The 15726-nt window shown below is 35.8% G+C and overlaps 1 protein-coding gene across 6 annotated transcripts in view; it reads left to right on the forward strand.

Annotated features, from left to right (window-relative positions):
* LOC150086640 (uncharacterized) overlaps positions 1-15726 on the forward strand; it is a 292377-nt gene that overhangs the window by 235439 nt on the left and 41212 nt on the right. For all 6 annotated transcript variants that reach the window (XM_090372657.1, XM_090372662.1, XM_090372661.1 and 3 more), the window contains 2 exons: positions 502-675; positions 14288-14353. In XM_090372657.1, coding sequence (XP_090228783.1) covers positions 502-675; positions 14288-14353 — 240 coding nt within the window. The remainder of the gene's footprint in view (positions 1-501; positions 676-14287; positions 14354-15726) is intronic.

The raw sequence follows: 15726 nt of genomic DNA on the forward strand, positions 1-15726 counted from the left end.
GGACTGACTGTATATCAACAATCACATATTGAGGGTTTCTAGTATTTTGGCCATTATGTGTATACAGCAATAAAACTAAAAATTAATTTAAAAAAGTAACTTTTTAAATTAATTTTTAAATTGTTTTTTGAATTTTTAATTAATTTTTTAATTATTTTCAATTGATTTTCTACTATAATCATTTTACGTTAATCTTTTATTCATTTTAATTTCTGGAGAGTATCATATGAAAGTGTTCTGCGTATCATATTGAGGTAAATTTCTCTTATTCTTCTACAAAGTGTATAAAGTAAATACACTTTCTTATTTTCTACATGAAAAATTTTTCTCATTATGAAGAATAAATTAGAAATAATCAAAGACCATATGCTAATTTTCTTTAAATTCAGTTAAAATTTTGGAATATGGAAAAGAAATAATATTCATTAGGGTAGTAATATATGAGTATGGTATAATATATTTCAAGTAAAAACACATTTATAAAAATAATTTATTATCTAGATAAAACTGAAGATCACACAGTTGCAAGATCAACACAGCCAGCTTACTAGTGCTGTAGAGCAGCTAGATGCGGCAATAGCAAGTGGAGATTATAATAATGTGAAAGAATTTTCATTTACAACCTTTAGTCCTGTAATTACTACAGATTTTCAACAAAATATATCACTAAAGCCTGTAAGATTTTTTTTTTTGTTTTAAATGTAAATTTTATTTATAATGTTGTGTATTTTGTAATAAGCACAAAGTGCAGTATTACAAAAGTGTATGAATGGCTAGCATACATTCATTAAAAGTGAATAATTCACAATATTATTATTATTTGTAATTCTGATTTTTCACTTATTTTTATATATTTAAAAGTGTGAATGAAGCACTGAAACTAATTTCATAATAACCAGAATTGTGATTATTGATATACATTAGGGGACATTTGTTTCCTTCATAGTGGTTACCTTGGCAAAACTATGCATTTTAATTAATATTGACATTAAACTAACCAAATGATGTCACTGTTGAAAATATTTCTGGAACTCCTTTTCTCTGCTCTCCATGACATTCATTTTCTCTTTAAATTCATTAATGTTGGAAAGATGGTTTATATTTTTATTGTTTTTTTGACCTAGATGAAGAAAAGTCATGCAGTGCATCAATTTTTTTTTTTCCCCCAAAATTGTCTTGTAGAAAGTGCATTGGCATAGATCAATATGTAATCTATGGTGAATTGTAAAACAATCCATTTGTTTGATGAAAAAGCTTTGCTTCTTTTGTATCAAAATAACCCTTGACCATTTTAGAATTTTAGCTTGTTTAACTGTTTGGCCCCTAAGAGATAACTACAACTTAAATCATTGTTGCTACTTGATAATTACCTTTATAAAGAGGATCATGTTCCATGACCTATACCAGTCCCTTGATCACATGATCGGCAGTGATTGCACACCTCCTCTTGGTAATCAGATTGTCCAGGCAAGTAAGGGAAGGGAGATGATGTCATAAGAGAGCAGTTGAACACCAACTGGTCAATCAGAGAGACCTGGTAATGTATCCTACCTTCCATAAATCAGTTCTCTTGTATTTATGTACATTGATTTTAAACTCCAAGTAAAAAAGAAAACCAGTTTTTAATTATAAATCTATATTCTATTGTTGAAGATATATAGGTGCATCCATAATGCACTTATATCCCTTCCCATATTTGTTTATTACCTTATCTTTAAATTTTTATATATAAATAGTTTCTTTAACTTTTCTTTTGACAAAATTCCTTCTCTTTCCCTAATAATTAAAAAATTTTTTACATTAAAAGTGTGGGGACATTCATGGATATGCTCTGCTATCTATTTCTTGGTATTCCTTTTTCTACGTTATTTGAAACAAGGGTTTGAGAACATTGTATACATGTAGAAAAGGGGGATACCAGGAATCTGGAATAGTGGAGCACATCTGCAGATGCTTCCATGCTTTTAATGCAAAATATTTTGAAATTATGGTGGGGAAAGATTTCATCATGAAGAAGCTATGTATATAAGAAATTTGAATGATAAGACAATAACTAGAAATATGAGGCATTATATAGACATTATGGATGCAGCTATATATTTAAAAAAAATAATAATAATAAAAAAAAAAAAAAAATATATATATATGTTATTATAGTAAAAGCACAATAAGTACTATACAGATGATGAACATGTATATGAACACAACAGTATACAGCTTACAGGAGGCCATAAGGCCAAAATAACTTATAAAGACAAAAATAACCTATGTAGGCCTATAAGGCCAAACCCTGCAAATAAACATATAATTAGTAATAATATATAATACAATGATGATTACGTAGTTAACTATTGGTGTATCTCTACACCAAATTACAGCTGTGAATTACAGGCTCCGAAAATATAAGAATTTTGATATGCTATGATATATAGGAATTTTGCTAGCAGGGAAAAGGAGGTGATTATCCCTCTGTATAAGGCAATAGTCAGACCACGCCTTGAGTACTGTGTAGAGGTCTGGAGGCCTCGTTTTAGGAAGGATGTAGATTTGCTTGAGCATGTACAGAGAAGAGCAACAAGATTGGTGAGGGGAATGAAGGAATCCTCTTACCAAGAGAGGCTTAAGTTCTGCAAATTGCAGTGGCTGGAGACTAGGCACCTGCGCGGTGATCTGATTGAGGTCATGCTGAATTCTGATGGGATCCTTCCACTTGTTCAGATTACGAACCTAAGGGGGCATAAATTCAAATTAAGAAAAGACAGATGTAGAATAGATGTGCAGAAATTTACCTTTAACCAGCGGGTGGTTAATTGCTGGAACAAACTTCCATCTGTCGTGGAAGTTGATAGGTTAAATAAATCTAAGGAGGAACTGGACAGGCGTTTGGAGGGAATGGTGTGATTATTTTTTTGGCCGATGCTGCATAAGCTCATACACTTGCTTTCTTGCATCACATGCTACTACTACTATAATAACTAGATTACAGACTGATGTAATGTACAATCTGCTATTGATGGCATTAATCTAATCTGGCTAATAACTTTTATATTCATCCCTATCGTTTATATATACATATATATATATATATTTTTTTTTAAATATATAGATATATATATTAAATAAATTTATATATCTCTATATAGATATATATATATATATATATATATAGATTAAATAAATATATTTACACTTACATAAATGTTAATATCCTAAAGGTTATAATGAATTAAGCAAATTATGGTCTGAATTTGCAAAGCCAATTTGGAGATGAAGAAACTGTAAAGTAAAATTATTAATACAAATGATTAAACAAAATAAAGTCAAATAGGCAAAGATGAATAGGCAAGATGTTTGCACATTTCCAATCTGTAGGGACCTTCTCTGAATCCAAGGATAATCTCATAATGATAAATAAAGGTTTGCTTACCTCTTTTGTTCCTTCTTTTAATATAATTGGATAGTCTCCATCAGCCCTAGGGACCTTATTCACTTTTTGCTTCAATTTCTCTTTGACTTTCCTCTCATTTATTATACACTCATTTAGTTTCCAGCTATAACTTATTATACTTCTGGTATCCCCATTCCTAAAAACTTCATGTGTGAATGGACCAGTAATGGTTTATTCTTTCTTTCTAATGTTAACATAAAAGAACTCTTTGCTACTTTACTGTACGTTGTTAGCCAGCGACTACACATAATCTGCCCTAGCTTGCCAAACTTGCTTAGTGACTTGTAGGCTTGTGTGTCCCCTGATAATTTATAATCATCCCATGCATTTTTAAAAAAATTAAATTGGTTAAAATAAAAAAAATTATTTTCTGCCACTTGTCTCATCAGTCATCTGACTTCCATTTAGATCTAAACCTTGAACACTATATCTTAGTTTGTATAAAAAGCTTAGTAGCTTCTATGATTTCTTCTCTGAAGGCATCCATTTAGAATTTAAAATTTCCAGTGGTTAATATCAACTGATCCACTGAAAATAATTTAAAAACAATCTAAGACCATTGTAGCCACTTTTACAAAAGAAAAATTCCTTCCCTTTATCAACAACAGTAGTTATATCTTTAAGTAAATTCCATATCAATACACTATTATCACTGCTACCAAGTGGTTCCTTTATCTGGGGATATTTAATGCATGTAGAATCATAGCTGATAATCAGATCAAGAGTATTGCTTTCTCTTGCTGCCTCTATAACATGCTGGTGTAAAGAAACAGTAATGTAAATCGTAAAAGTTTGCTTCTGTGTGAGTGACCAACCCACAAAATCCAGTCAGTATCACAAAAGTTAAAATCTTTCATTATAAGATATTTTGATAAACCAACCTACTCTGTTTGTATAGTTTATTATACTCATCACAATAATTTTTTCTTAGATAGTATGAATCAGAGATGTAATACTCAATATGTTCTACGTTGATAATAATATTAGTAAATAAATAAGAGGAGTTTACCTCAATATCGTACGTGGAACACTTCCGAACGGAAGTGTTCCACGTACGATATTGAGGTAAACTCCTCTTATTTATTTACTAATAATTTTTTCTATAATATACTCTCTTTTTTTTTTTTCTTTCCCCCAGGCTTATGTCACACCAACCTGACTGAACATTGCACTGACCACCCACATAAACTTGGTGCACTGCCTCATTCTGTGCTTCTTAACTAAGAGCATAACTTTCTCCCACCTCCAGTCCTGTATGTTCTTTCTATACACATTATACTGGACATATTCAAATTCTGTACCCTCTCTTTTTGATATTGCTGTAATGTCTACATTTGATGACTTAACCAATACTTCAAATTTATATACTATATTCCTAACATTGGTGTACAAACAAGTATATGTGCACCTGTTTTTGCTCTTAGTAACGATAACATAACCCATATATTTGCTTGTCATATGAGGACCCTCAGCTGTCTGCTGTTCTCCACCCTTTGCTTTTTAAGCTGCTGCATATCCAAGCAGAAGCAGTGCAAGAATCAATTTCACCTCTGCTTGCCGCTTCCATTAAACTTAGGCTGTGTATTACCCAAATTAAGTTTTCCAACCCACCCAATACTGCATCAGTAGTGTCTGCAAATATTCTTTCACCCCAACTATTTGAGAATTCCATCTCTATGAAAACAGTCTCTTCTACTAACAAGCAGAGACCATGTTGAGAAAAATTCTACCCTATCAGCCTTGCAAAATCTCTCATTTTGTGCCCACTGGATTGTAAGTCTCCTCCAGATTAGATTATCTTTCCCTAAATACACCGATGAGCCGAAACATTATGACCAGCGAGTCGTTATGCAAATCGAAGCAACTGCAGATAAACTATGGCACATGCACGGGTCGGGACATGGTATAAAAAACACCTGATATTGAGCTCAGTTAATCAGTGTTACTCTTGTTCTTCAGATGGGAAAGGCAGCATACTTAAGCGAGTTTGCCAAAGGCCAATTGTAATGGCCAGATGACTGGGTCAGAGCATATCCAAAATGGCACGGCTGGTGGGGTGCTCACGGTTAGCCGTGGTTAGTACCTACCAAAGGTGGTCCGAGGAGGGAAAACCCACAAACCGCCGGTGAGGCATTGGACAACCACGGTTCATTGATGCTCAAGTTGAGCGAAGGCTGTCCTGGATGGTAAGTGGCAGCAGAAGGGAGACTGTGGCGCAACTCACTGGTAATTGGAATGCTGGTGATGGGAGTAATGTGTTACAATACACAGTACATCGAACCCTGCTGAAAATGGGGCTGTGTAACTGCATGCTGCTCCGAGTGCCCATGCTAACCATGGTTCACCGGTGGCAGCGCCTACAATGGGCATGCGAGTATCGAAACTGGACCTTGAGTGATTGGAAGAAGGTCGTCTGGTCCAATGTTTCCTGTTGCACCATGTAGATGGCCAGGTATGTGTTTGTCATTTACCTAGGGAAGTGATGGCGCCTGGATGCACCATGGGATGAAAACAAGCCGGTGGTGGCAATGTCATGCTTTGGGCTATGTTCTGCTGGGATATCCTGGCTCCCAGTCATCCATGTGCTGGGGATTCTGACGTCTAACACCTACCTAAACATCATTGCTGACCAAGTACACCCTTTCATGGTAATGGTCTTCCCCTCTGGTAGTGCCATCTTTCAGCAGGATAATGTGCCATGCCACACTGCCCGGATTGTTCGAGACTGGTTTGCGGAACATGAGGAAGACTTCCAGGTATTTCCCTGGCCTCCAAATACCCATCACAGACATTAATCCCATCGAGCATCAGTGGTTTGTGTTGGAACAGCAACTCCGATCTGCAGCATCTCAACCATGGACCTTACAGGAGTTAAACGATCTGCTGGTTATGTGTTAATACTAGATACCGCAAGACATTTAGAAATCTTGTAGCATCCTTGCCTTGCCAGGTACGAGGTGTTTTGGCTGCACATGGAGGAACAACATCATATTAGTTAGGTGGTCATAATGTTTTCGCTCATCGGTATACAAGATCTTATATTTGGTAGGATTAAAGTTCATTTGCAATCTTTAAGACCAAATTCTTTTTTTTTATTTTTGCAATCATCGAAGGGTAGGAGATGTACTATAGTTGGCGGTTTGTCGTACTCGTAACAATAAACAAGAAAAGAAAGTTGATTCTAATTTATATGGAAACTATAAAACCTGACACTTTACAATTAATTTCATTAAACTTTTGTCACATTAAAAAAAATAAATAAAAAATTAAAAAAGAAATCTCATAACCCTGTGAAAAAACTAGTGGTGCAGGAAATTGGTTTTATATTTGTGCAGTCTAAATAGGTGAGCTTTACAATTTGTTCTTTGAGGACAGTCAAAGTACACCAGTTTTGTTATATAGTATCTGTCTTGATAATTAACTTAAAAGTCTAAATTTAATTTGTGGTAGAGGTTTCTGGAAAACTTATGTTCTATTTATTCAATAAGAAATTAGCTGTTCTGTGTGTAGGGATTCCAGATGGGTAAATTGAATTTCATGTTAGGCAATACAGTCATTCGTAGATTTATACTGAGAAGTTTGGATTATTACAGTTCCAGCAGAGGCGCCTTCGTAGCCAGGTGGAAAGGAGCAGCAGTGCGTAGCACACGCTTCTTGATTAGACCAGGGTTCGAGCCCATCACCACCAAATACGGAGGATGCGGAAAGGTCAGGAATGACCACCGCATATTCACGGAGCAATATGGCCTTAGTTGCTAATGCTCCTAAAAACCAAAAAACAAACAAACAACAGTTCCAGCAGATTGTTTTAATTAGTCTGAGCTGTCTTCTGACTTGCTTAGAGATGGCATTAATATGATTTTTGAAAGTGCCAGTGCAGCAGAATTCGGCACCTCCGTAGCCAGGTGGGAAGGAGCAGCAGTGCGTAGCACACGCTTCTTGATTAGACGGGGTTCGAGCCCGTCACCACCAAATACAGAGGATGCGGAAAGGTCGGGAATAACCACCGCTTATCCCGGAGCAATATGACCTTAGTTGCTAATGCTCCTAAAAACCAAATAACAAACAACAAGTAATATCTGACTATAACCTAGTGGCTCCTAGGTTATAGTCAGATATTACAATGTTATGCTTGTGAATGTCATAATATGAAATTATAGTACATTTTGATTAAATAGAGGCCATTATTTATTGTCTATGTTTGTAAATATTCATTAAGCAACAGGCAATCTTTAAATATATGAATGGCGCTTTAGATATTTATATTGTCTGCAATGTGTTATTATTTTAATTTCAGGATTCTTGATTATTTTAGTAACAGTGTCATTTATAAAGATGGAAAGAGTAGAGAGGAACCTTGGGGAATGTTTTGTTTGCCTTTTACTGGAATACAGTATTGATTATTCAGTTCATAGAACGATTCGGCTGAAATCATTTTTGTGAATTTAGTGCTGAATCTTGTATTCCCTAATAATAATATAACTTGTTTACTAAGAGATCATGATTTACTGAATTGGAGTCTTTTGTTATATCTAAATAAATAGTGTTTTGCTGTAATCCTCTATCTAAGGTTATTTTGAAATCTCTATCAGAGATTAATAGATTTGAAAGGGTTGACTCCCTTTATAAAACCGTGGTGAGCCTCATAAATTAAGCTTGAAGAAAAGAAGGCAGAAAGTTTGTAAACTGCATTAGTAGTGGCATATGATGCAAAAAAACAAGCTTATGCAGCATCAGCCAGAAAGAAAAAAAAAAAAAAAAAAAAAACCAACTTCCACTTCACCCCCCCCCCCCCCGGTCGTTCGTTTGAAATACCTATTCAGCTGAGCCTTAAATTTATTTAGGCTATCAACTTCCACAACAAGAGATGGAAGTGCGTTCCACCAACCAACTACCCGCTGGCTAAACGCAAATTTCCAGACATCTATCCTACATCTGTCTTTCCTCAATTTGAATTTATGCCCTCTCGGGTGATTATTCTGAGCAAGAGGCAGAATCCCATCAGCATTGAGCATGCTCAAACCATTCAAGGCTTTATACACCTCTATCAGATCACCTCGCCGGTGCCTAGTCTCCAGACACTAATTTGCAAAACTTAAGCCTTTCTTCGTAAAAGCAACCCTTTGTTCCATTCACTAACCTTGTTGCTCCTCTCTGTACTCGTTCCAGCAGCTCTACATCCTTCTTGAAATGAGGCCTCCAGGCCTGTATACAGTACTCTAGGTGTGGCCTGACCATTGCCTTATACAAGGGAATAATCACCTCCTTATCCCTGCTAGAAAAATTCCTATATATCATTGACAATACACCATGAGCTACTCTTGCAGCCCGTCTGCACTGCTCAGAGAACCTCATATCTGCCTGCACAACCACCCCCAGGTCATTTTCATTCTCTACCACTGTCAGTGTAGTACCACAGAGTTGATATGTTGCTATGGGGTTGCTGTTTCCCATATGTAGTACTTTACATTTGTCAATGTTAAACTTCATTTGCCACTTCTCAGCCCATCTGCTCAACCTTTCCAGATCCTGTTGCAGCAGCATAGCGTCAGTAGTGTCCTTGACAACCCTGCCAACTTTTGTATCATCTGCAAACTTGGACATTAAGCTTGATATACCATCATCAATATTATTTATAAATACAGAAAACAATAATGGACCTAACACTGAACCCTGAGGGACTCCACTGATAACATTAGTCCACGATGAGCACTGTCCATTGATTACCACTCTGTCTTCTCCTCCTCAACCACCCCTTTATCCATAGCAGCAATTTGCCTCCAATGCCACACTGCTCCAATCTGTGCAGCAGTCTTCCATGTGCAACAGTATCAAAAGCCTTTCTAAGATCCAAGTATATAATATCAAATTATTCCCTGCATCCAGTTCTTTTGTGACTGCATCATAGTATCCCATCTAATTGGTCAGACAAGACTTCCCCTTAACAAAACCATGCTGTGTCTGAGCTATAACTGAATTCCTGTCTAGATGATCCTGCAGTGCTTCTTTAACCAGTGCCTCCATTAATTTTCCTGGAACAGAAATTAAACTCACAGGTCTATAATTACTTGTGTCAGCCTTTGATCTTCCTTTGTGAATTGGGGTCACATTTGCACATCTCCAGCCTATGGGTACCTCCCCTGAGTCCAAGGAAGCTCTCATAATTATGGCTAAGGGTTTGCTGCCTCCTTTAATATAACTGGATAGATCCCATCCACCCCAGGTGCCTTTCTTGTGTTTATCTTTAACAATTTTTCCTCCACTTTACTCTCAGTTATTACAAAATTATCTAGCTTACTGCCAAAGTTGAATACACCTCTGGCATTCCCCTCACTGAATAACTCCTCTCTGTTATCTTAGCCAAACTGTTCGTAAGATATCTCATTTGATAGTGTTCAGGCAGTGATTTTACTCCTCTTTTAAATTCCATTTGCATGTAAAGACTCTCATCATATTCTTTACATTCATTCTTCTGGTCTACAGATTACTCTCACTCTCATTATTCCTTTGCCTCCAACTAACTCACACCACTTCAGACTCAGCAAAAGGTTTTTTCGCACTCAGGCTGGTTTTGATATGATGCATGACAGGATAGTAGTAATGGAAATATGTGATGCAAGAAAGCAAGCGTATGAGCTTATGTAGCATCAGCCAAAAAAAAAAAGAGAAAACAATTTCACACATCCATTCCCTCTAAAAGTTTGTCCAGTTCCTTCTTGAATTTATTTAAGCTATCAACTTCCACAACGACAGATGGAAGTTTGTTCCAGCAATTAACCACCCGCTAGCTAAAGGCAAATTTTTTCACGTCTATTCTACAACTGTCTTTCCTCAATTTGAATTTATGCCCCCTCAGGTTCGTAATCGGAGCAAGCAGAAGAATTCCATCACAATTCAGCTTGCTCAACCCTTTCAAGACCTTATACACCTCGCAGGTGCCTAGTCACCAGGCACTGCAATTTGCAGAACTTAAGCCTTTCTTGGTAAGAGGATCCCTTTGTTCCCCTTACCAATCTTGCTGCCCTTCTCTGTACATGCTCAAACAACTCAACATCCTTCCTAAAATAAGGCCTCCAGACCTTATTTATGAAGTACTCAAGGTGTGGCCTGACCATTGCCTTATACAATTAGTTCCCCTTTGTGAATTGGGGATACTTTTGCACATCTCCAGTCTGTGGGGACTTCCCCTGAGTTCAAGGATGCTCTAATAATTATGGCTAAAGGTTTGCTTACTTTCTTTGCTGCCTCTGTTAATATAGCTGGATAGAACTCATCTGCCCAGGTGCTTTTCTTATGTTTCACTTCAACAATTTCTCCTCCACTTTGCTCTCAGTTATTCCAAAATTAATAAGCACCCTGTTACAGTTTGATAAACTTCTGGCATTTTCCTCCCTTAATAACTCCTCATGTGTGAATGTAGATGCAAAATACTCATTCAGATTATCAGCTATCTCAGCAGGATCATTAACAGTTGAACCATCTCTGTTTAGTGGACCAATCTGATTCATTCCCTTCCTTCTAGAGTTTACATAAGTAAAGAACTCTTTGCTGTTTTTCTTTGCATCCTTTGCCAAAGATTTCTCGTAATCTGCGTTTGCCTGCCTAACCTTGTGACTTGGTTATAGACCAGCTTATATCTATCATAGGCTTCTGTGTCATCTGATAATTTATATGCATCCCATGCATTTTTCTTCTCTGCCACGAGTCTGATTAGTTCATCTGACATCATAGAAGGAAGAGATAAAGATTGCACACAAGACAACCTCTTCCAGCAGAAGATCCTGCCTGAGTCAAGCTGGAGATAGAAACAGGAAAACACATTGATCATTCAGAATTCTTCAAGTATAATTAGGACCTGTCCAAGTTGAAAGCAGTGGTGAAGATGGTTACTTGAGATAAAGACAGTGATGGTGGTATCACAAACTGGAGACAATGACAGTGATGGCCTGGACTGAAGGTGAAGCCAGAAAAGGAGTAATTCCAGGAACTTAAGCTCTTGTAATGAGTTGTCCATGTCTGGTGATGGCTTTATGTGCAAAATTTTGCAGAAGATTAATTTTTTTTTTTGGTGTCCAAGAGAGATGATTCATTTCCAGTGGTGGCTTGTGACTGTGATGTATGGGGATGCTGCTCATTTCAACTTAGCAAGTTCAAGCTCAATTCACAATTAAGCTGTAATCACATAATTACACTGTTGAATGTTCAGTTTTGACTTAATGCTGATATAATTTACTTAATGTGAATTCGGGTGAATCTTGCGAACAAAAAGACACCAATATTGTGACAACATGCCCTTCACAGTCAATGATCAAATTGGCACTGCCTGTTCCACAGTTCCTTTGACTCGTTTTGTCACCTCTAAAATATTGGCAACCAACTGACCAGGCATTGACTCAACCACTGGAAGCAAAATGTGGAACTGTCTAGTGCACAGTTCTGCCTATGGTTAAACTTCAAAGTTGAAAACGATTTTGTTTTTATTTGTTTATTATTGAAATCATTACTGGAAATAGTTGTTTTTCCATGAACCAAAGGCCTTAGGCTATGTTTGGGCCTGGATGGCCCAGGCTCTGTTTAATACTTATATTAAATAAAGCAATTATTTATTTATTTTATTTATTTTATTTTTTTTTGATTAATGGAAATAGAGGATGAGTATACTAAATGCGGGACCTGTTAATACATACATTCATTGCATTGTTCTTTACAAAATTTCGTATAACTCCATTGACTGTATATTTAGATTTAAAAAGCTGGGGGTGCTGCAGTTCCACAGTGCCTACCAACAAGGCACCCATGTTCTTTGCCTGAAGAAAATGGTTGACACACAACAGACAGAGGCTGACAAAGATCCAGGTAATATGGTCAGGTGAAATGAACCTGCTGCCGCTGTTCTGGGTTGCCACAGTCACAGAGGGGAGAAGAAGACAGATTAAACATAGTAAGTTTAGCACAAAGGGAACCATGGCCAGTTAGAAGAAAAAGAGTATGGAAACTTGGACCAAACCATTTTAGAACAGACTTTTGTAAAGCAAAAAAGACATAGAATAAACCTTCTTGTGATCATACCTTTGAAAGAAGACGACCATTGATCTTGCCAGAGTTGGACTAAGTAGTTCCAGCATTGAGTTTTCAGTTTTAGGAACAGTGGATATTAAGAGTTATGTCTAAAAAGTCAATGGCAATGGCATGTCTAAGATAATAGCAAAAGCCCCAATAAGCGATTTGGAGGTCCAAAGGTAGGACCTGCAAATCACTTAAAACCTGTAACGCAGCTGTCAAGATAATGCAATAGGAACAACTCATCATTAAGAGCATATGTCTTTGGATGGAAGAGAATTTCTCTTGGATAGCAACCTTCTTAGTATATCAAAACCAGGTGCTAGAGCCATAGGTTCAAATTGGAGCAAACACCACTTTTTAGAAAAGATAAAGGGTATGGTGATATAATACTCTAGTATTGATGTGACAGACAGATAAACATTGAAATATACTTGACTATTTTATCATGAATGCCAAGACATGTTTTTGAATGTTTAATTTAAGATCTAAAATAATACCCATAAATTTATGTGAGTCAACCATGTAGTGAGAGTGAGTGATCAAAAAGTTTAACATTCAGAGGCCTGGAAATGTTAAAGTTGCCTTTAAGACAAAAAAAAAAAAAAAGTTGTCTTGTTGGAAGAAATGGTAAGTTTATTAGTAACTGACCAAGAACACAGATCATTCATGATGTTATTGGCAGTACTTTCCAGAGACGAATGAGAATTTCCAAGGACAAGAAGCATTAGATCATTTGCACATGCGATTTTAGAAACATTGGGAGTTGAACGAAGAAGAACTCATCTAGAACCAGATCTCAGATGAGTGGACCGAGCACTTCAGTGGAATTTACCTAAGGGAGATTATTGCATAAATTGAAGGATGGTTGAGGATGGATGTGCTGAAGTTTGTCTTCAGCCAGTAGGTGGTTGATTGTTGAAACAAACTTACACCTGTTGTTGTGGAAGTGGATAGATTGAATAAATTCAAGTTAAAACTAGACAAACTATTGGAGGGGCTGGACAGGTTGTGAGAAGTTTTTTTTTTATATGTTTTTGGTTGATTCTTCATAAGCTTGTTTTCTTGCATCTTTTTCCACTACTAATACTAAGGTGTTATTATTTACTTTTGATTTAAAATATAAATTTTTATAATAGTTTGTAAATTCAGTTAAGGTTGTATCATTATGCTTATTCTGGTTCTTCTTTTGTATTTGTATTGTCTTTAATTCTTAATTACTACTACTTTCTGCTCAGTTATACTGTGAATTATCAATGTGAAATTATTGTATTTTTCATCAATATTTTCAGTCATAAACCTTTTACCAATTTGCCATTCTGGGATATTCTCTGACTCCGTTTCAATCAATGCATCTAAAGCAGAGTCTGTCTATAGAGCGATTTCATATCTTATAAATCTGAGATTTAACTTCAAAATTTGTTGAAATATGGTCCAATTTAAATATAGAGTAAGTCTTAGCATTCTTTAGTTCAATATTGGTAAATATCAGATCAAGATAATGTTAGCGTCTGGTGGGAAAATTATGGGGCTGTTTCAGATTGTATTCTTTAAGAATGAAATTTAATAATTCAGTATTATCAGAAAGTATATCAGGAATTAAATTAGTATGATATTTCAATAAATTATGAATATTAAAAGATTATGAACAGCAATATTGAATCACAAAATTTGAAAGTTAAATTTTTTCTTCAGTGCATCTAATTTTAATACCTGAATATTGTGACATTATTATTTGTTATTATTTCTTGGTTTTATTTTTTAATTTTTACTTTGTAGATAAGTAATAGTCCAGCAAATAGTGTGGGAGCATTTAGTACAACAGACAGCATAGATGATTTCAAGGTAAGAAATATACGTGATATCATTCATGCAAATAATTAACACAACAGGCTTAATAATATATATATATATATTTGCATGCTGTAGTGTTAATTAGTTATTATTTTACCCGTAGCAGTATATTAATAAACTTCAAAACTTGTTTTCTTATGCATTTCAAATTATATGCACAATACTCGGTGTTAAAGTTGATGTTAATGATGATTTAACTGCTGCTTGAGAAATCATGGCTACCAATTAAGTTTATCATTTAATTTCACTTCTTCCTTTTATAAATTATCATATCTAAAGTATTTGGATATCTCTCTTAAGATAGTGAACAGTACAGGTTAGTATTGTTCTGAACAATACAGTTGATTTGTATGCAGATAAAGCAGGCTGTTGAAGCCATCCAAATTAAACAGTGACTGACCAATATTTTGAAAAGATTAGTAGTGGCACAACACTTAAATCACATTCTGAAATAATGTAAAAGTTAAGAATTGTAAGTGATGAGAAGTGTCCAAGTAACAAATATGGAATCAGTTAAGTTTAGAAAACTAAGAGTAGAAAACTTTCTTCTTGTCCAAATGGTAGTTGAGCATTCTGGTCTCTTGCCAAAGCTGTTAGCCACAACTTTTGGCCATCTGTACTCCCACCTCTATTAAAACCTCATGTTTCTGTTTGCTCCCTCAGCTAAAGATAAAGCCAACCTGCTGTCATCCTACTTTTCATCTAACTCTTGATTAATGATCTTGGTAGACAATCTCCTACCATTCCCACTCCTGTGGTCTTCTGTCAAAAGGATGTTAGAAGCATTTTGAACAGTCGTGATGCCAAGAAAGCTCCAGGGCATGATGGTACTCATATTTCTTTGCTTGTTTTGAAAACCTGTGCTCCTTAGCATACTCCTGTTCTGTGTCACCATTTTATTTCTTATTCCACTAGTGTTTTTATTTCCCTTCTGCTTGGAAATTTACTCATGTCTAGCCAGTTCCTAGAAAGGAATGACAAATCCCTCTCATCCAGTTATCATCCCATTGCACTTACTTTTACCCTTTCTAAAGTAATAGGGAAATCCATTAACTGTCAATTCCTAAACTATCTAAAAACCTTCCATCTGATCAGTGAGCAGCAATATAGGTTCCATCAATGTCAATCCACTGGTGATATACGTGCTTATGTTACCCATCTATGGACAAATTTTGTTCGGCGAAAAGTTTGGTGAAACTCAAGTAGATGCCCTTGACATTCAAAGGCTTTTGATCATGTTTGATCAAAAGCCTTTGAATGTCAAGGGCATCTACTTGAGCATAAGGGCTTATTTAGAAGACCTTATGGTCCTTTGACCATAAGGTCTTCTAAATAAGCATGCATCATATGGATTGCCAGCTGTT

This window comes from Mastigoproctus giganteus, chromosome 4, assembly GCF_048544385.1.
Source record: "Mastigoproctus giganteus isolate SK-2022 chromosome 4, ASM4854438v1, whole genome shotgun sequence".
In the NCBI taxonomy this organism is placed as follows: domain Eukaryota; kingdom Metazoa; phylum Arthropoda; class Arachnida; order Uropygi; family Thelyphonidae; genus Mastigoproctus; species Mastigoproctus giganteus.